This window comes from Cucurbita pepo, chromosome LG03 (genome assembly GCF_002806865.2).
Source record: "Cucurbita pepo subsp. pepo cultivar mu-cu-16 chromosome LG03, ASM280686v2, whole genome shotgun sequence".
Taxonomy (NCBI): domain Eukaryota; kingdom Viridiplantae; phylum Streptophyta; class Magnoliopsida; order Cucurbitales; family Cucurbitaceae; genus Cucurbita; species Cucurbita pepo.
In genome coordinates, this window is record NC_036640.1 from 1,637,543 (window position 1) to 1,658,785 (window position 21,243).

The 21,243-nt window shown below is 35.2% G+C and overlaps 1 protein-coding gene across 5 annotated transcripts; it reads left to right on the forward strand.

Annotated features, from left to right (window-relative positions):
- Window positions 1-92: 92 nt before the first annotated feature.
- LOC111790436 (trafficking protein particle complex subunit 8-like) lies at window positions 93-21,217 on the forward strand. 5 transcript variants are annotated; one of them, XM_023671322.1, is made up of 28 exons: window positions 93-565; window positions 686-780; window positions 3,053-3,152; window positions 3,874-3,978; window positions 6,273-6,435; window positions 6,868-6,988; window positions 7,126-7,188; window positions 7,313-7,393; window positions 7,511-7,605; window positions 7,684-7,834; window positions 11,459-11,545; window positions 11,906-12,025; window positions 12,110-12,238; window positions 12,336-12,433; window positions 12,573-12,696; window positions 13,576-13,683; window positions 14,018-14,159; window positions 15,259-15,369; window positions 15,455-15,515; window positions 15,641-15,716; window positions 17,091-17,276; window positions 17,391-17,501; window positions 17,773-17,934; window positions 18,405-18,563; window positions 18,999-19,232; window positions 19,436-19,609; window positions 20,373-20,482; window positions 20,584-21,217. In XM_023671322.1, exons 1-28 carry the CDS (start codon window positions 406-408, stop codon window positions 21,113-21,115), a joined length of 3,858 nt encoding a protein of 1,285 aa, XP_023527090.1. In that variant the 5' UTR covers window positions 93-405; the 3' UTR covers window positions 21,116-21,217. The 5 variants fall into 5 exon arrangements, with proteins under 5 accessions (XP_023527090.1, XP_023527091.1, XP_023527093.1 ...); XM_023671323.1 differs by having other exon boundaries at window positions 13,579-13,683; XM_023671325.1 differs by lacking the exon at window positions 18,405-18,563.
- The last annotated feature ends 26 nt before the right edge of the window (window positions 21,218-21,243 follow it).

Consider the following 21,243-nt stretch of genomic DNA (forward strand, 5'->3'; position numbering starts at 1 on the left):
ACTTCCCGTTCGGGTAGATCCGTTAAAATGAATATTTCTACTTAAAATATTCTAAACTATAATAAAAATAAAAAGAAAAAGAAAAAGAAAAAGAAAAAGAGAGGGGATTTGCGCGCAGTTTAGCGTGGGAAGACTGAGCAGATGGTCCATTAGACCACGAAGATGGACAAAGCTCGTCGGTAGCTTGCTGCATCAGTAGTACATCCCAAGACCAGGCGGAATTATTGTTCGTCTCAGTCGTAACACGGCAGCTCTCTCTCATTCTCCATTGCCGCCGGTGAAATTTAATGGTCTAATAGCAATTAGCAGCATTTAACTCGTCGGGCGAGTCGCGTTGATCCGGCAAGGCGATTTGCTCCCGCCAGCTGGCGTTGGTCACTGCCTGCAGCTGAAAGAAAGGGAGGCATGGATCCGGCAAATACACCACTGGGCAGGATGCTGCTGGAAGAGATCACTCCGGTTATCATGGTGCTGAATACCCCACTTGTTGAAGAAGCCTGCCTGAAGAATGGTCTCTCATTCATCCAGATGCTCAGCCCCTTCTGCTCGTTTAACAACATTGACGGTAATCCACTGTTATCTTCCGCAAAACAGATTCAATTTAGTACATACCCTTTATACTTAGCTGTGAGAATGTGGACCGCGAGAACGTTTCTTGTTTAGTTGGGCTTCCTTTTCGTTTCAGTGCCCGTACGGACCGCCAGTGATCAACCTTACAGGATTAAGAAATTCAGTTCACGGTTGTTTTACGGTTCGGACATTCATCAACCAAATTTCGAGGTAACATTTTAAATGAGATGTTTGGTTCCTGACAATGTTAGTTGGACCGCGTTACATGGTATATCTGTAGTTTGGATAGCTAATACAAGAGAATTCAACTCAACTGACAGTGATTGAACGAAGCTTATGTACAAACCAACTAGCTAATTTGAAGCTCATGTAAAAATAAACTGGCCAAGTTTAATCACTGCAACATACTAGGGTACTGAAATAGAAAATTCCATTTTGCGTTTGATATGAATGACGATGGATTGTATAATTTAACTATGAACTCGCTTATGCCTGATTGCAGTTGAATTATTTGTTTGATGTTTGGGGTTTTGCTGGGTCAAGCCTGTCGATTAATTTCTTAGAGAGAGTTTTAGATAATTGGAGGGAAATAGGTCGAGGATATTTTTAATGTGCATGTATAGCCATTATATGGTCAGTGGGTGTACTTAGCAGAAGATGATAGTAGAATCTATGGAAGTAAAAAGGAAGAGAAGACCCTAAACTCGCATGACAAGCCACAATCTTGAAAGAATCACTAAAAAAATATTTGATGAAATGAAAAAGTACAAGCAAGTAACAGAAAAAATGGAATTGTGATACTAGGATCACGAGGAGAGGAACGATATTCTAAGAGGTAATTAATGCCTTAGTCTGCAGAGAAATCATCATATTGATATGTCAAGAAAAATTGATTAGCCATGCTTTGTAGTCATATATCCAATTTAGAAGAAAAAAAAGTAAAACTTCCTATAGGTGGTAGATGTAAGTTATTGAGAAGAAATACCCAAAGAGAAAACTAGAAAAGAACTAAGCTTGATGTTTCTGTTTTTAAAATTCTTATGCAGAGTATTTTGTTGTGGAATAAGGACAATTTTGGTCACGTATGAAATAGGAAAGCTAAACTTCTGAAAGAGTTATTTGCCATTGATGTCAAAGAAGATGTTTTTCTCGTTCCCCAAGAAGAAAATGCTAGAAATTTTAACTTAAAAATTGCTTTCTTTTTTCTTGGGAGGATATGTAGTTGAGGAATAGACCCCTCAGCTCTTTGTTTCCTCAGTTATACTCCTTTACTTCCAAGAGGAACTGGTTGGTGGATCACATCCTCCCGCTTTGTGGCATCCTCTATTTCTCTTGGCTTTTCCTTTCTTTGTTCAATAGGGAAACGGCAAATATTGCGGACTTCATATCTTTGATTCTTGATTTTTTGGTTAGCCCTGGGAGAGAGGATTATCATCTTTGAGGTTTAGTCTCGGTGATGGGTTTTCTTGTAATTCCTTCTTCTGTTGCTTGGTGAACCCTCTCCCGCCTAGATCTTCTTCCTTTTCTTAATCATGGAAGACCAAAATTTCCAAAAAGATTAAATTCTTTGTGACAAGTCCTTCATATAAGAGTTAATACCTTGAATTGTGTTTAGAAGAAGTTGATACGTGTTTTAGGGCCGCACTGTTGTATTCTCTTTTGGGGTGGCTGAAGATCTTGACCACCATTTTGGGAGTTGCGACGACGCTTTTTTGGTATGGAGTTGCTTCTCTCATGCTTTTGGTTTTCTTCTAGCTCGACCTAGTGGGTGTAGTTCTCTGATTGTGGAACTCCTGCTTCACTCACCCTTTAGTGATACAGGGCGTTTTCTATGGCTTACCAGGGTTTGTGCAATTTTGTGGGATCTTTGGGACGAGAGGAACAATAGAATTTTTGGAGGAGAACCCTAGAGAAAAGGGGTGTGGTCCCTTGTATAATTCCATGTCTCCCTTTGGGCCTCAGCCTCTATGATCGTTGTACCCTATTAGTCTTATTTTGCTTGATTGAAGTTCCTTTTGTCTTAATTTCGATTTTGAATATATTTGAACATTGCGAGTTCTAAATCTGTTTCTTCTTTATTTAGGAGTGAATAGTCATTGTATTTGAGAATTAGGTACTGGTTGTAGAAAAAATATGGAAACGTTTTGCGTAAGGTTTCTTGTAAGCATGCCATTTTATGTATGGAACATCTATAGTTGCAAATGTGGCATATAGAGTGGAGAGTCATAAAGACCTTTCAAGCATCACCTGGAACATTCTGAAAACGGAATTTTCTCAAGTGCAAATCTTTTACCATATTGTTTCATTTTTCACTGATATTGTTAGGCCATCAAAATGTTTCATAAAATCACATTGATGAAAAGTGAGAATGCAGCAACACCAGTCTCCTGCTTTTATTTTGTCTCCAATATATGAGGATTGCTTTTGCTTGTTCTTTCAACTATCTTCCTCTTATTTTATACTTCCCTAATCATTCATTTAGGCATCAAAAGAGCGACTGAAACAAGTCATTACACAAGCCAGCGAGAAAGATCTTTCTAAACTATGTTCTGATCCACCTCAAATTAATGAAGCAGTTGACTGTAAGTACTGTTCATCTTTAGATTATTGGATCTTGTTATTTGTATGTTCATCTAAAAGTTTTGGCGTCTTCTTGGACTCTTTCTAGTTCAGCTATATGAGAAAGAGTTCCAATCCAAAGGAAAAAAAAAAAAAAAAGTCCAAATGAAAACTCATTTGTGAAATTTTAAGTAGATTGTAAAAAGTAGTTTTTTGGGTTGTTGAATAAGAAACAAATCTTTTGATTAAAAAAAATTAAAAGAGACTAATGCTCGAAAGATACGGACTTCAAAAGGATTGAAAATAAACAGAAATTAAAATGGGAAAATAAAAACATTCTAATTTTAAAAAATATTCTACAAAGAAAAGTTAATTTATTCAAAGCATAAATTACTGTGCAGACTACGATTGTCTTTTTTCTTCTTTTCTCTATGAATAAAATTTGGTTAAAAAAAAAATTTGGCACAGATTCTGTTTCTGAAATTCAAACTGTATTTGAACTGTTTTCCTACAAACAAAAGAAAGAACAAGAAGGAAAAACAATAAAGAAAAAAGAGGAGAAGCCAAAGAGATTATGTGAAACGCACTATGTTACAATTCTTTTTTAGGTTTCCAGTCTTCCCCATCTTCACTGGTTATGGAACAACCTTCATGACTAATAGTGACATTCTTTGTGGTTGGTTTCTGGTCCTTTGAAACTTAACACCATCTTTGAATTATGTCTGACTTAACAAATCACTGCAGGTTTTGAGTCTGCAATTCTACCTTCGTGGTTTCAGTTATTTAACAAAGAGCTTATACGTAATGTATCCTTTTCAGAACATGAAGCTTTTGACCATCCTGTGGCATGTAAGATTATAGAAAATATGAAGTATTCTGTAAGCCTTCTTTTTTCAAGTGTTATGGTACTCATATTAGTATATTTGTATTGTTGTAAAGTAGCTTATACATATAGCCCTTATCATCTTTTAACATTCTTTTATTTAGTTTAACCTTTTACTTATGTCTGTATATATCTAGTGTGAATAGAATACAATACCATCATTCTGTCAGACCTTTTATGTTTACATTAAGGGCGAGGCTTCTTCCGTTTCGTCACCTACCATGCAAAGTCTTCTAATTGGTTTAATGCTTATTCTTTTAACCATACAAATAAAACCGTCTCTCACTAAGTTTCTCTTTGATATATTGTCTATCATTGTCAACCTTTGCATTTTGGTTCTATGACGTTTCACAAAGCTGTGCATGATATTACTAGAATAATAATTGCATCGGAAGTCTGATATATGTGTGTGTGTATATATATATATATCCAATTCTTCAATAATTTTCTGGATACGGATCCCTTTATTTACTTCCTTTCACTCCTTTGTTCTTTCGTTAGTTCTATTGCCCTTGAATTTTTGCAAGTTATTTTTAGTCTTGCTTAAATGGTGATTAGTAGTGTTTACAGTAATTTTGTAATAAGTACAAAAAAAGCCATGCAAAATAGATAGGCCCTTGACACGAAGAGAAGTGAAAGTTACAAAAAAAAAAAAAAAAAAAAAAAAAAAAAAAAAAAANAAAAAAAAAAAAAAACAATGCCAATTGTTAATTAATAAAAATAATGGAAAAGCTCAAAATGCCTATTTCACAAAAACCGGCAGGGAGGTCTTGAGTTGATTGGCGCTTAAAACCTTCTTCCATGAACTTTCAACATCCTGTTCTCTCTCAAACTACAAATTATGAAAATTGCGATGGTTGCCACAAAAGCTTCCTTTTCCAACAAAATGGGGATTTGCTTGGATCTTGCTTTGCAATATCTTAGAAGAATCCAAGAAAACCTAAAGAGAACCAGAACCGTATTTTTTAGATACAAGAAACAACTTCTCATTGATATAATGAAATTAAATAAATGTTCAGGGGATACAAACTCCCAAAGGGAATGAAAAAGAAAAAATAAAAACAGCAAAGGCATCCAAGTAGAGATTTTCCATGAAGATAAATAAACATTTAAATAACTAGGACAGAAAATTTCTTAATACCAAATAGATTGATTCTATCAAACTCCCAAGCTTCAAGCCATTTCTGCACATGACAACCCGAAAAAGTCTTCAGCTTTGCAAGAACTATTATCCTATTGAAAGAAATTTTGGAAGAGCTATTACTAGCAAAGAAATAACAAATCTCCTCGTACAAGTGAATCCAAATATCTCAGAGAAGACAAAAACAAACTTTTGCAAAGCTAGCCATGATATGACTTTCTTCTTCAACCAGAGGAAAATTTTCACGGGAACTTAAGACCACAGGCTTCTAGTTCTATCAACGAAGCAAAATTGACCGGCATGGATGAAGGAATAGGAGGAGGAGTCTTGTCACAATCCCAAAATAATGAATAAAAAACTTACGAATAAGAACTTTCAAGAACCTCAACCTTCATACTGAAATCCACTGGCTGATGCCTCTTTTTTTACTTGACTGGAACCCTTTCTTGTAGTTGGCTCCCTTTTTATAGGACTTTCCTGTTGTATGCCCTTATATTTTTCATATTTTCTCAATGAAAGTTTGGTTTTTCATTAAAAAAAAAAAAAAAAAAAGAGACAAGAGACAAAAAAAGGGAAGCAAAAAGCTTACCCCATCCGCTGAAGGTTACCATTTTTGTCAGCCAACTTAAGTTTCTCATAACTGTCATAATTTCGTATTTTCTAAGGGTTCTATTATATAAAAAAAAAAACTCGCACCAACTCATGGATTGAGATTTAAGAAAAAGAACTTTATATTGGTCAAGTGGTCACTTTTTAGAAAGCTTAGTCGGAGAGGAACAGTAGAGTCTTCTTTGATCATAGTAGGTTTCTAAGTTTGTTTTTTCTCCTTCAAGGTCCTTTTGTAACTTGCCCACGTGTTCAATTCATTTTCACCACATTTATCCTACTTCAAAAGACCCTATTATAACTTCTATTTTTTTTTTTCTTAATGCAAATCAAAGTTTGTTCATAAGTTTGTAATATGAACTTCTTTGGCTGAGGGGCCATTTCCTTGTTTGTTCTTTTCATATTCTCAGGGAGAAGTGTGTGTTTGTGTGTTATTTAATTCTTTATGATTAATTTGAACTTTTACTGGAAACATTTATTCTTTTTAACTGTTGTTGTCCATACCGTATGCAGGTCTTTTGGTTGTCTCTTCAAGCGATGATCATCCTGTCAACAAATTTGTTGACCTCTTTAACACAATCAAATTGGCCTCTCTTCTAGATGATGGTGCCACGGACCCTAAGATTATGAAGCATTATTTGTTGTTGCATGATAATCAAGATGGCTCTTCAGAGAAGTACTTCGTTCTTTTCCTTAATCTGAGGAGGACCTTTTCCATTACATACCCACAATATTATTTGGCAGTCAATCATTTTGAATATCACAGCATGCTCATATATTTATATTTCGTTATTTTGATTTGATTTGTTATAGTGGCTAATAAATCTAATGAAAAATTAGGCTAGTTTGTTTTTTACTCTGTATGCCGGTAGTTTGAGTAGTTGACTGTATGTGACTTTCTTTTTTAATGTTCTGTTCAGTAGTTTGCTATTATATTTATCAATTGCCTTGCTGATTTGTTTGCTAAGATGGTTGCTGCTTTGTCAATTAGTTAGGATACTTGTAGTTAATTAATTTCTTGGTTGATTAATTGGAAGGTCATATATAAATATGGTGCTTTGCTGTTTGTAAATGCCAACTCTTTGAATTGAAGTTAACTTCTCTTCAGGGCAAGTAAAATACTAACTGAAATGAGGAGTGCATTTGGTTCGAATGACTGCCAATTACTTTCTATCAATTCTTCTCATGATGAACTCATTGAACGGGAAGATGATCCTTGGGGTTTGTTTGTAAGTTACTTGAGGCACTGTTATTTAACCTGTTGAATCTTTTGAAATAACATAGTTAATACTGTTGTTCTACACAATGTATTTGATGAAGAGAAGTGATAAATTCTGGCCAGTAATGTCACATTCTTGTGTAACAGAAGCCCGATGCTTCGATTGGTAAGCAACTTGGCTGCTTTCTTAGCAATGAGGATCTAATTGAGGTAAATTTCTGTTACCCCTATAAGTGTTTGTCGTGTGCTTTGACAGCACTGCGGGCATCTGCTTTGGGGGGGGGGGGAGGGGCGTTGTTGTGTGGGGTAACTTACTGTGTCACTTGTGAAACAGATCAGAGAGTTAATGCAAGATTTTTCGTCAAAACATATCATTCCTTACATGGAGCAAAAAATACGAGCATTAAACCAACAGGTTTGTTTTGGTTTCTATAAGTTGTGTGCTAAGATCATATGCTTCTCTATATGATAATATTTACTGGTTTTATATTGTCTACAGTTTCATATTTGCATTTTACGTTTCCATGATTAGGTGTCTGCTACAAGGAAAGGTTTCAGAAATCAGATAAAAAACTTATGGTGGAGAAAGGGGAAAGAAGACACAGTAGATTCTCCAACCGGCCCAACGTAGATTTCTCATTTGTTTACTTTCTTGGTCATACTTTGCTCCTTGGTATTCATAAATTTTTGTATTTGCCATTGAAGGTATACCTATAACTCTATTGAGTCTCAGATTAGAGTTTTGGGTGACTATGCCTTCATGTTGCGGGATTATGAACTTGCATTGTCCAATTATCGCCTGATTTCTACTGATTACAAACTTGATAAAGCTTGGAAACGCTATGCTGGTGTTCAGGTAGTTCCAAGCCTTTGCTGCTATGGTCTTACCATTGTTTTTTACCTTATACTTTTTGGGCCAAATTTTCCCAGTACATCACTGACTTGAGTCTTTTGTCATGGGTAAGCAGCCTTGTTTATTTTATTTTTGGATTACTCATATTCAGCATCACCACCTTAAAATTAGGTAATTATTTGTTGCGTAGTACAGTTTGCACGTTTTGTCCTTATGTTTTAAAAATATTTTTAAAGCATTTTTGTGTCCACTTTTTGCTTTCTTAAATTGTAGAATTGTGCTGTTAGTGGCACAGATGACGCAGGCTATGTGTGCCAATTATGCCCATAAGCAAAAGAAAGGTTGGCTACACCTTTTTGCTTTCTTAAATTGTAGAATTGTGCTGTTAGTGGCACAGATGACGCAGGCTATGTGTGCCAATTATGCCCATAAGCAAAAGAAAGGTTGGCTACACCTTTTTGCTTTCTTAAATTGTAGAATTGTGCTGTTAGTGGCACAGATGACGCAGGCTATGTGTGCCAATTATGCCCATAAGCAAAAGAAAGGTTGGCTACACCTTTTTGCTTTCTTAAATTGTAGAATTGTGCTGTTAGTGGCACAGATGACGCAGGCTATGTGTGCCAATTATGCCCATAAGCAAAAGAAAGGTTGGCTACACAGGTGTAATAGATAGTTGGTTCCACTTTTATTTAGCAACAAAGACATTTTTTGCTGGCGAGGTTTAATGGTCCCTTGTGGGTGTCAACCATTCACCTTTTTTGTAATTATTAAGTATGATGATGGTTTGATTTTGTTGGATTAGAGTCCTTTTTTGTTTGTTTATGGACTTCTTTGTTTTTTGTATGCGCTTATATTTGCTTTCACTTTTCCCAATGAAAGCTTGGATTCTACAACAAAAAAATTGGTTGGTATCATCGAAAATGATTTGTTAAGTTCCATTGATTTATAAATCAATGAATCTTTCTTGCTCAGCTATAACATCAAGTTTTATGGTAATTGCTAAATCTTTCTTTCATTAGAAATATCCTGTAATAATAATTTCACTGTCATTGGGCTGAGGAAGGAAGGAAGAAGACTAGTGAACGTGCAATTGTCTCATTCTAACTCATGTATATCTCCTTGCACCATACAATACTTTTATGTTAATAGGTTAAAACTAACGAATTTGACTTGCAATTAGTGCTTTCAAGGGGTACGGTGGATTCTGGTGTGACAACCTTCTTATTTATGTTAAGGTAAGAGTTGTAAAAGACATGTCGCCAGTGTATTATAATACATGCATCGGCATCTAGTTCGTGGACAGGCATTTTCTGGCATGGGAGTCGTAAAATCAATGAATCATCTCTTAGACCTAAAGTCAAAAATAAAAAAATAATCATTAGTGTAGCTGTGAGCTTTATAGAGAAGCGCATCTTGTTGCCATGAATGCATAGGCGCACTGTTGGTATCCTCTGAAGCTTTCGTATGATCTGCACTACCTCTATAGAGAAGCATATCTTATTGCCATGAATGCATAGGCACACTGTTGAGATCCCATAGAAGCTTTGCTATGATCTGCACTAGCCGTAGGCTTCCTTGGACCTCATGTTTTATCATCTATACATAAAGAATGGCTAGGTGTGCAATCGAGAGCCATAGGGACAGTGCATTGGTTGCCTTGCTTTCCTGACTCGAGTGGGATTGAATTTGTACCCCACTATTTGGTTTCCCATTTGGATACTTGCGTGTATGTGGCATTGCTCAAGGAGGTACTTCAACACATGGCGATCTATTTGAGCAACAAATTGTTGCGTAAGTAGTGGCGCCAACGTCATATAACTAACACAATGGCTATGAGCTCTCCCTCTTGAGGAACATCACCTTGAGAAAAGGTTGGAAGTATCAGAGGTGTTGGGAACCGTAAGAAAGGAGTTGCAAAAACTTCAAGCGATTGAGTGCTTGTTGGCACAAATGTCACCCAATATGTACAAGATAGTCGCATCGCTCGAAAAGAGTCGTTGTGCAAATGTAAAGACAAAAAGAGGAGCAACTTTGTTAGCAACAAAGATTTCAAACCGGAAATCAAAGGGGACCTCCTTCGTCCATCATGGATGGATCATCTTAGAAAAGAAAATTTTGTGGTGAAGAATGTGAAGCTTAAACCACAAATGGTTCGAATGAGCGGCACAATTTTAAGAAAGTCATTTTGTGGTTGCTTAGAGAGGAAAGGTCTTTTGAAATATAGAAGTTAGTTGACACTGTAAGGTAAATGATGGCCATAACTAGTTTTGATGGCGAGGGACTATCATGGTACTGCTAGGTNTGAAATGCCCTTCTTACCACTCTTTACATAAGGGTGCATCTAGAAAGTGAATGTGAGGGAAACTTTGAAACCTTGAATTATTTAACATTTATTCCATTGTTAGCCCTACAATTGAAAGAAAGAGAGAGAGAGAGAGTTATTGATCTAATTCCTTTACATGCTTTGAGCTAAAGATGCTGGCATATATTTTTAACCTGTCCGTTCTGCAATTCTTTAATTTAGTTTCCATGGATCTTTTTAATGCTCTGGATTAATTAAAAAAATGAATTTATAATTAATTAAAATTTTATTTTAATCTTATGCTTGGTTCTGCTTTGCTTGTGTACCACATAGATTGCTACTTTTTGTTCCACAGTTATAATCTGCTCTTCTCTGTACCATCTTCTGTATGGTTTCTCTGTTTCTCTGTTTCAATTTTTCTATGTTCATTTATTTTCTACTCATAGTGTTTAAAACTTNGTAGAGAACAATAATAAGTTCAAGGATTGGGAGGACTTGAAAGAACGACTACATTTAGTTTGAGTGTCCAAAGAAGGGAGCTTATGTGGTCTCTTCTTTTTTGCCTATCAAGTACCACCCGTCATTGTATTCCAGAGGGCCTTTGAGGCATTTTTGGCACCGTTACCCCTATTGGAAGAAGACATATTGGAGAACATTTTCAATAACAGCTTTGATCGGGTCATTGGGGTAGAGGTTAGGTGTATGGAGCCCATTGTGCTAGATAATCTTATGGTTCAATCAGTACAAAATTGTAACCTGGTCATGAATGTGGCTCTGATACTGCTTAGTAAGGTATCTCCTTACTAGATCAATCTATTCAATAAAATAAAATAACAAGGATTACAAGTCTTCAAACTTGTTTGAGAGGGCTGGCATCTCTCTCACAATGACTACAAAACTAATAAATACCAAAGCGTACCAGTCCCTGGTAGACCCTGACACATTTACGTGCTTGCCCACCCCCCCCTAGAGAGAGAGAGAGTTATTGATCTAATTCCTTTACATGCTTTGAGCTAAAGATGCTGGCATATATTTTTAACCTGTCCGTTCTGCAATTCTTTAATTTAGTTTCCATGGATCTTTTTAATGCTCTGGATTAATTAAAAAAATGAATTTATAATTAATTAAAATTTTATTTTAATCTTATGCTTGGTTCTGCTTTGCTTGTGTACCACATAGATTGCTACTTTTTGTTCCACAGTTATAATCTGCTCTTCTCTGTACCATCTTCTGTATGGTTTCTCTGTTTCTCTGTTTCAATTTTTCTATGTTCATTTATTTTCTACTCATAGTGTTTAAAACTTTTAGTTATTATTTTTTTGCAGGAGATGATGGGGCTTACGTACTTTTTGCTAGATCAATCAAGGAAGGAAGCTGAGTATTGCATGGAAAATGCCCTCAATACTTATTTGGTACGAGTATTTCTTTTGATATTTTCTTCCTTGATGTTTTTTTGAATTCAAAAGCTTTGTTGCTGCTTATTTCCCGCGAGGCAATTTTAAATTGCCAATACAAACTCCTGCTTTTGTAGGGCTTATTTTTTGTACGCCCTTGTATTCTTTCATTTTTTACATTGAAAAGTTATATCTTGTTAAAGAAAAAAAAAAAAAAAAAAAAAAAAAAAAAAAAAAAAAAGAAGAAGATATATATATATATATATATATAAATTAATGCTGTCTGTTTGGTTGATGTTTTCCTAATAATCTTTGAATTTGCTGTAATTTTTAGGTCTGTAAAATTTGTGCTAGATAATTGAGCTTATGTTCATGCAGAAAATGGGCCCGTCTGGTCACCTAAATGCAACACGCTGTGGTCTTTGGTCAGCAGAGATGTTGAAGGCAAGAGAGCAATACAGAGAGGCTGCTGCTGTTTATTTCCGTATTTGTAATGAGGTAGGTTGTAAATACCTTGATACCAATATCAAACATATTTTTGCCTCTTAGCTTTTTCTTTCTTTTTCTTTTTAAATCTGTTAGGAACCTTTACATTCAGCTGTCATGCTTGAGCAAGCATCTTACTGTTACCTGCTTTCTAAACCTCCTTTGATACGCAAATATGGATTTCATCTTGTTCTCTCTGGTGATCGTTACAAAAGAATGGATCAAGTACGTATATTTCATTATCCAAATATTTGACAAGTAATGCGGCTTGTTTAATATTTCAAAGATTTATTAAGGGAGCCACTGACATTTGCGTTATCAGATTTACCATGCAATTCGTACATATAGAAATGCAATTGCTGTTTTTAAAGGAACAGAATGGAGCCACATCAAAGATCATGTACATTTCCATATTGGACAGTGAGTTTTTATTTTTTTTGAAAACTCTAGATTGTATTTTAATTTAATTCTGATGAAGCTATAGTTTACTTAAGTTTCTCCACTGATATCATGACATGTATCAAGTATATGATTTCTTATATAAAGTTATCTTTTATAGGTGGTATGCTTCGCTTGGTCTATATGACGTTGCTGTTACTCAAATGCTGGAAATTCTCGACTGTAATCATCAGTCAAAGGCAACGCAGGAATTGTTTCTAAAGGATTTTCTTAAAATTATTCAGGTGCCTCATTGTGCTAGTTACTTTATTTATCTCTCAGCTATTACTGTTTTCCGTATGGCATATGGTTTTTGGAGTCATTATGCTATACTACATGTGTACAAGATTTACTGATCATTGAAGTTGGAGTGTTAGTTATTAAGCTATTGAGCAGCATTTATATCACGATTTTGAGTAGCTTAATAGATCCATGCTTCCTGAAAATGACTATTTTGTAGATCCTTTCTTAATTTTATAAGATATAGGTATGTAAACTATTATGATGGTCTTTGCACACTTCTGAATGGTGCAAAACTTCCCATGATATTTTCATGTCTACAATGCATGGTAAATTGGTCTTCCCTCAAACTGTATTTGCTAACGTGGGATTGCTTCTACCTTTTCCCCTATGTCCAACATCAAAGTTTTTATAAAGAAAACCCCATCAACGCTGGGAAGCCATGTCAATGAGTCTGCTTCATTTAACAATACAATTGGGACAAGGTCGAGGCTCATGTTCCCTTGTTTCTCATCCACTTATATTAGGGTTATTTGTTTGATTTCTCTTTCAAGGCTTCGGGGACCCCTTGTCCCTAAGGTTTTCAAGCTGTTCTCTATTTCCTCGTTTTATTGTTCTACATGTGTCTTTGTTTCTTATCAGAAAGGAACGAGGTAGTGCAGAGATTCTTTATAATTGAAGTATATAGAAGATTTAATTAGCCAGTAGCTGTCTATTAACGTTATAATATGGTAGTCTAATTTTCATCTGGCCTTTTCCAATTTTGAATTTAATGGAGCAATGGCTTTACATTTGGTAATTTCTAATTACATTGATAATTTTGACACTGTTTCTTCCAATTATTGAATTATTATTTTTTTTTAAAAACTGATTTGATCTTGCAGAAGGCAGGAAAGACAGTCAAGGTGTTAAAACTACCATTGCCCAAGATCAGCATTTCATCATTAAAGGTCATCTTTGATGATCATCGAACTTATGCATCACCTACGGCTGTAAGTGTATTTACAGTTAGTTTTTGGTTATGGAAGCCTACTCAAACCAACTTTCTTGCAGTCAGCCTCTCTATCCCTCTCCTCTTTAGGTCCTCCCATTTCCTTGCATTCCATTTGAAATAAATGCTCTTTCTCGCTCCAACGGGGCATAATGAAACGTTTACTGGTAACAGTTTTCTTGTTATTTGGTATATTTCCATTTTTTTATTTCTTTTTCGTGAAAACAAGACTTCCAATAAGGTTAATGAAAGTGCACTGCGTCGTTGATGATTCTTGTAGCTTATGTTATTATCTCCTTTAATCTAGCTCATTGACATATTCTGAAACATTGCAGGCTAATGTTCGAGAAAGCGTATGGCGCTCATTGGAGGAGGACATGATTCCATCGTTATCATCAGGAAGGACAAATTGGTTGGAGTTACAGTCAAAGATTATGTCGAAAAAGTATAAAGAATCAAATATCTGTGTGGCAGGAGGTATGTAGTAAGTGTAGCACATCTCCAGCTAGATGGCCATCAGCAATCATGTTACCGTGACATCTTTTCCAACATTGCCGCTATTATTTGACCTAACATCCAAGATATGATCACAGCATGTCTCATTAAAAAAAATAATCGCGTGTTAATGTAATTATTTTATGATGGCACTTAGCTACTGTGGTAATTTTTTAAAGCGGGGGTGTGTTACCCAAGGTAAGTATGCCTGTCAACTTGGTAGTTAGAAGTTTCACTACCAAAGTTACTCGTTTGTTGCCTGTTTGCTTTTTCAGCCTGTTGTTGTTTGGTTTCCAGACGGATGGTTCTTTGTTTCAACATCATCATTTTGTAGATCTTCATGTAGTTGCCTTTGTGGGTTTCAGTTGGTTTATTAGATCTTTTTGGTTGGCTATTGTGGTTGTGTTCGAAGTTTCTTTGGAGCCGAACTTTGGTTTGATGGGTTTTCTTCGTTTCTTTGTCATTCTCTTTTGATTGAAACTGTTTCAAGATCTTGTTCTGTTTTCTATTTCTATTTTCTTTTTTACCCCCTTGGAAATTTGTATCCTTTGAACTTCTTCCTTTTTATATATCAATGAGATTTTTTTTTTCGTTATAAAAGAACAAGATATGAAACCATTCATTGATTTAATTTTCTGATTCTATGAAATGTCTTGAAACCGAGAGTTCACCTTTCTGATTCTATGAAATGTCTGAAATATTGGAGTATACTACTGATTGGATAAAGCTGTCACATCCTGCTTTTTTTGAACAGATAAAATTGCCAGCACCAGTTTAGTTATCATTATAATGAGAAAACTTAGCTTCAAATTCATGCAAACTTCACTAGTTTGAAATAATTTTTGCTTGCTGGAAAACGCTACTGAATTCTGTGTTGAATAACTCTCTTTAGTAGCGTTTATACAGTGTCTTTGCTGTGATATAGTCGTATTGGCAAGACATGATTGAAACATCAGATAGTAGCTATCATGTGAAGCATGTTTATACCATCTGGAATAAACGAACTTTATAAGAGATTTGTATATGGCGATATATGATATTGATCTCTTTCTTTCTTCTTCTTTTTTTTTTTTTTTGACAGAACCTGTGAAAGTGAATATTGTATTTAAAAACCCTCTTCAGATCCCTATTTCCATCTCTTGCGTTTCCCTGATATGTGATCTTTCTTCAAAATCTGATGGAACTAAATCTGGTATTTCAAATCTTCCTTCTTTTAGATTTTAGATATTCTTTTTTTCATTTCCCAAATTGGAGAATGATTGTCAGTGATGTTACAGATACAAATAACATAACTGCTGGTTTCCAGAATAATACTGAACTCAAGTGGTCATCTGATTGGTATGTGTTTTAATATATTTATTTATTTGTGTATATCATGTCATTGTACTTTTGCACGCGATCTTTGAAATATTTACAATAAGTATGGCTATGCTCATTAAGGTAGCTCTTTTTCTCCATTTCAGGGAGATGGGATCTAACAATGCTTCATTTACTTCGACTGAAGTTCACCTCTCATTAGAAGGAAATGAAGAAAAAGTTGTATGTGTTTTTTCTTTTTTCCCTATCATCATTCAAATAAGAAAAAGAAAAGCCAATCTTATCATTGGTATTTTAGTTCTTGTCAATCCGTCTACAGTGATCACTTATTCTCATGATTGTGCTCCATCATTTATATAATCACATTAATTACGTTAGGAAGTTGTTCAGTGGTGGTTTTCCCTATCTCACCTCCACTTTTCAACTGCAGGCAACACATACACTAAAAAGAAAGTTAAAGTATGCAAAATACCTTAAGTTTCAATTGTTTTTAAGAATACCATTTGTGAGTTTTTCGTTAAAACTGGAAGATATTGACTTGGTGGCTAATATGTAAAACTTGGAAGACATGCATAACATCATTCACATTTAGTAAACAATATCACACAAATTTCTTTACACACTAGCTCTTATGTCAATTTCCTTCCTTTATTTTAACAACAAAGATATCTCTGGAAAAATTTCAAAGTTCAAGGGTACTTGTTGAACAAATTTGAAAGCATAGAGTATAGAGGCATAATTGAAACCTATCCCAAAGTTATAAGGGTATTTTGTTTAATTAGGCAAAAAAAAAAAAAAAAAAGAAAATATGCTGATGTTACTCATAATTATTCTTGGGTATTGTGCTGAATGTAATTATCAATTTTTCATCATTTATATTAGCCACGTTTAGAAGTTGTTTGGGTACTACTGGTTGTCCCCAAATAAAATATTCTCGCAAGTTGTCTGGCCCTATAATAGGATTAGCATGTTTGGATATCAAGCCTCACAAAACAAATGCATACAAATTTGAAATTGTACTGACTATAGAAATTTAGGCTAATCCAAGCGTACCAAAGCGAAATTTAATTAGAGTCACAATCTACCAGCTTAAAAAAAAAGAGAACTTAAATCGCTTTTTCTTGAATTGAAAAGTGCAGAGAGAACACAATACTCATACTAGAATCCAGAACCAAAAGGAATGCAATGAAGTTATAAAAGTGATTAGGAAATGAATAACTCAATAAAAGTAATATATGCAAGTCCACAAGGCTGATAATATGCAACAAAATAATTGGCCTAACCAAAGCATTCATCACAGGCATCTAAACACATCTCATCGGTATGTTCGTCCTCATTACCTGCAAAACAATCAGCTGAAGAGTAGTCAGTATGATAAATGCTGGTTTTTTAGTCCCTTTGTATTTTCCTTTTCATTTTTCTGAATGAATGGTCAGTTCTTTATGTAAAAACAAAATCCTACTAGTCAACAATTATGGTTTTATTAGTCTTAATTGATAAAGTTAGGTTATGCATCAGTTCTTGGCGTATAGTTAAATATTTCTTATTGAAATTATTGTTGTCTCAGAATTTATAATGGCAATTCTAATTTTCCAGGTGCAACTGACAGTTACTCCCAAAATAGAAGGCATCCTACAAGTTGTTGGTATTAGGTGGAAACTGTCCGATTCTATCATGGGCTTTCACAATTTTATTAACAATTTAGGACAGAAGAATATTGCGAAGGGGAGACAGAAAGTTAAGTATTCTCTTGCTGATAACCTGAAGTTCATAGTAATCAAGGTACATATCTTCTTCATAGCCTCTCTATCATCATGGTTGTTTGTTTCTAAAGTTTTTGAGTTGCAAATTAAGCTGTAACTACCTTTTACTTACACCTATATTCTTAACATCCAGAGTCTACCAAAGCTTGAGGGCAGCATTCTTTCACTTCCTCAAGTCGCATATGCTGGAGATTTACAGCGCCTTGTCCTTGAACTGACAAATCAATCTAAATTTTCTGTAAAGGTATGAGCATTGCAACTTGACTATTCTTCACATACCTAATTACTTGACCTGCAGAATTTGTAATTCGGTCAATCACAATTTGGTTGATCTTAAGAAGTCTTAAAGGCCTGACCTTTACTACAGAAATAGGCAGATACTTGCACCTTTTCATCAAAAAGACTGCTTGACCAGTACCTCTATATGTCTTGCAAAGATTTTGTACGTATGTTTTTAGCATGTGGCAAATGTTGGCGGACTCTTACTTAACAGCCTAATAATTACATTTTGGCAGAATCTGAAAATGAAGATCAGTCAATCACGATTCTTGAAAATCGGGAAGCAAGAAAATATGAATGCAGACTTTCCTGCTTGCTTGGAGAAGCCAATTAATAGTGAACAGGGAGTACGCCCTATACCTAATACAACATCAAATGATACATTTTTGTTTTCAGAGGTAAGTGTCAATCATGTTCCTGTGCTATTTATTAACTGGTCAACAGCAATAAATTTTCCAGCGGCCATACTTTCAGATTGAATCTTTATAAAAATACAAACCATTAGATGGTTCAGGTGTTGACAATTTCAATTTTGAAGCAAATTTCTTTTGAACAAATGATTATGCAGGTTTTCTTATGAACCCCTTGCTTTTGGACAATCATATAAATTAAATCTGAAGTCTATATGAGTGGGATTATAAGGTTGTTAAGATTAATACTATTGGTAGCCGAACTTTGTAGACAGTGTTAAATATATTATTGTCATCGTTCCAAGATTATGAGACTTTTGGATTCCAGTTTTTTCTTTTCTTTTAAACCTAGTTCGACAAATTTATGTTAGAATTAATTATTTAATTATTTTATGTGTTTTATTTCCTAGTAAGAAAATGAATACTTCAGTCATGTATCTAAGACTCAAATGTTCCAGGACACTTCAATTCAAGGCGGAACACCCTTATTGTTGCCCCTTTGGCTTCGAGCTGCTGTTCCTGGAAATATATCCTTATACATAAGTATATATTATGAGATGGAAGGTGTATCAGATATCATGAGATATCGCATTCTACGCATGCATTACAATATTCAGGTATTGCAAAATGTGCATAACTTGGTGCCTTGACTGACTTTAAGCTGTGTATAGTTTTGTCTTCATATTTGAAACCAATAGGTTTACCCTTGATATAGTGATAATTCATGTTAGCAATGCATCCTTTTTTGGCCTTACAATCTTCAGGGTTCAGAAAATTTTCCTTTCTGTTACCTTTTCTACCCGTTATATGGAGAGTACTATCTGTTATTTTGTTCTTTGGTCCTCTCGGTGAATGTTTTATCTACCAGAAAATAAATATTTATCTTTTTTACTTTGTCTGCTTTAACTTTGGTGGTTGATTTCTCTTTCCATATTCTTGGAGTTGTATCGCTGATTTATTAATTACTTCAGAACAAAAATTTCTCCCTCTGGATGGATTTATCGTCTGCTAAATATTCTAATTTGGGTTTTTTTTTCTCAAACTGTCTCAAGGTTTTGCCATCCCTGGATTTATCGTTCCAAATCAATCCATGTCCATCAAGATTGCATGAGTTTCTTGTCCGAATGGATGTTATGAACAAGACTAGCTCCGAGGTTTTCCAAATTCATCAGTTGTCATCTATTGGACAGAACTGGGAACTTTCCTTACTTCAACCTGTTGATAGTATTTTTCCTTCTCGAGCTTTAATGCCTAGTCAAGCATTGTCATGTTTCTTCGTTCTCAAGGTATGTACAAGGAGCTGAATCTAAGCTAAAGTTTTTCTTTTCTAATTATCGCACATGCATTTCGAGTAACTGCTTTACTATAATTTTTATCTTTGATTAAGCACGTTTCAGTAGTTAACTATGCATGCTATAATTGCAGTAACTATTTGGAAAAAAGAAAAATGCTATAGCTACTAATCTCACAAATTCTTCTCTGTATTCAGAATGTTAACAAATCGTTCAGTTCTGAAAAAAAAGTATCTTCTGTCCCGGTGCTACTTGGAAGTGATCTAAAGTTGGGTTCTCAGAGTAGCGATGAACAGCTCTTTGATACGGCTAATTTTCCTCTAGCTGCTTTCCATTATTCTGAAAGAGCATACCAAGGAATTTCAAACCAGGTAATTGATTTTCATTTTATCTATGTAGTTTACTTCCAAATGCTTACTAATAATGATTGAATCCCGAGTCTCTCATATAGAAACCTCCCTTATGGATTTTAAGATTTCCAAGCCCCCAAGTGTTAAAAAGAAGAAGAATGATTATATTTCAGCCCATCCTTTGAATTTTTCATAAAAAGGGGTCTTTTCTTCTTTTCGTTCATGCTCGGAGGAAAATTCTTTGAATTCTGAGTCAATTGTAGAAAGATGTACATGGCTTCTAGCACCCTCCAATAGAAAATGTCGCCTTGCTACCTTCCCTTCACCTATCCTGCCCCTCAACAACCATCATTTTCACTCCTTTGGATCTAGTTCTAGGTTTAATAAGAGGAGCTATTCACTTGACAATGGACCCTCCGAGGTGACATCTCAAACGTTGACTCCGAGGTAAACTTGAATAATGTGGAATCAGTCATTCAGCCAATGGATTTAAATACAGAGGTTGATGTTCGGAAAGATTATTCTTTTGAAGCTTTTGACTCATAATTTCTGGATTGTGACAAGAAGACTCCTCTTCCTATTCCTTCATTCATGTCGGCCAAATTTGCTCTGTTGATAGAAGCTTGTGGTCTTGAGTTTTATTAAAATTCCTCATTCGGCTCAAGATTGAAGCCCCGCTATCTCGGTCTTGGGAGTTGGGGCCAATCAACTATTTTACATTCGTTGCGTTTTCTTGTTTGTTAAAATGTTTGTTTCCTTACTATAATCGTTCTGCATTTATCAGGAACTAAATACAGTAGACTTTATATTGATCACTCGGCCACTTAAGAATTCTACTGATCCTGGAATTTCTGAATCATCGCGTCTATTCTCTCATCATGTGTGCCATTGCAGGTAAGATTCAAAGCAATATCTTACAGTTCTGGTGATGCAAGCTTTTCTATTTGTGTATATATCCATTTATCTTCCTTTGTCTTTTCTTTTCATTTATGCAGTACTTCAAGCAACAGTCCTATATCTTGGCTACTTGAAGGGCCTCGGAGTTCATATCACAACTTCTCTTCTTCTTTCAGCGAAATCAATTTCAAAATGACAATCTATAACTCTTCAGATTCAATTGCATCCATACGCATTAAAACAATTGACTCAGCTGAAGGTAATGAATCTGCTCCTCCATCCCCTAGCTCCGCGAACCAAACAGGATGGCACTATGCCTCACTTACACAGGACATTAAGGTCACATCTGATGTTCTGGGAGCACAAATGGCCAAGTCATCTTCACTTGAAAGTGTCTCTCCATTTATCTGGTCCGGAACAAGCTCAACAACACTACAAATTGAACCCAACTCCATGGCTGAAGCTCCTCTTCAGATCTGTATCTTTTCTCCTGGAATATATGATCTCTCAAACTATATTTTACAGTGGAAACTTCTGCCGTCATCTCGATCAGGAAACGACGAAACTAACGTCTCATCAGGAACTTGCCAGGGCTATCCATACTATCTCACTGTCCTTCAATCTAATTGAGACACTTCAAAATCATGTATGCAGGTCCTTCTTCCATTCTTTTTTTGCTTTAGGAGTGTTTTCATAGCATTGTTATAATATTCCTTGTGAATTATATTCATATCAAAAGCATTTTTGATGGGGGGGGG

Bases quoted from the DNA above. Each gene is read 5' to 3' on its own strand.
- LOC111790436 (XM_023671322.1), top strand. From the start codon at position 406: ATGGATCCGGCAAATACACCACTGGGCAGGATGCTGCTGGAAGAGATC. The intron at 11,546-11,905 runs GTACGAGTATTT...ATGTTCATGCAG, and splicing joins ATGCCCTCAATACTTATTTG to AAAATGGGCCCGTCTGGTCA. The intron at 13,684-14,017 runs GTAAGTGTATTT...GAAACATTGCAG, and splicing joins CTTATGCATCACCTACGGCT to GCTAATGTTCGAGAAAGCGT.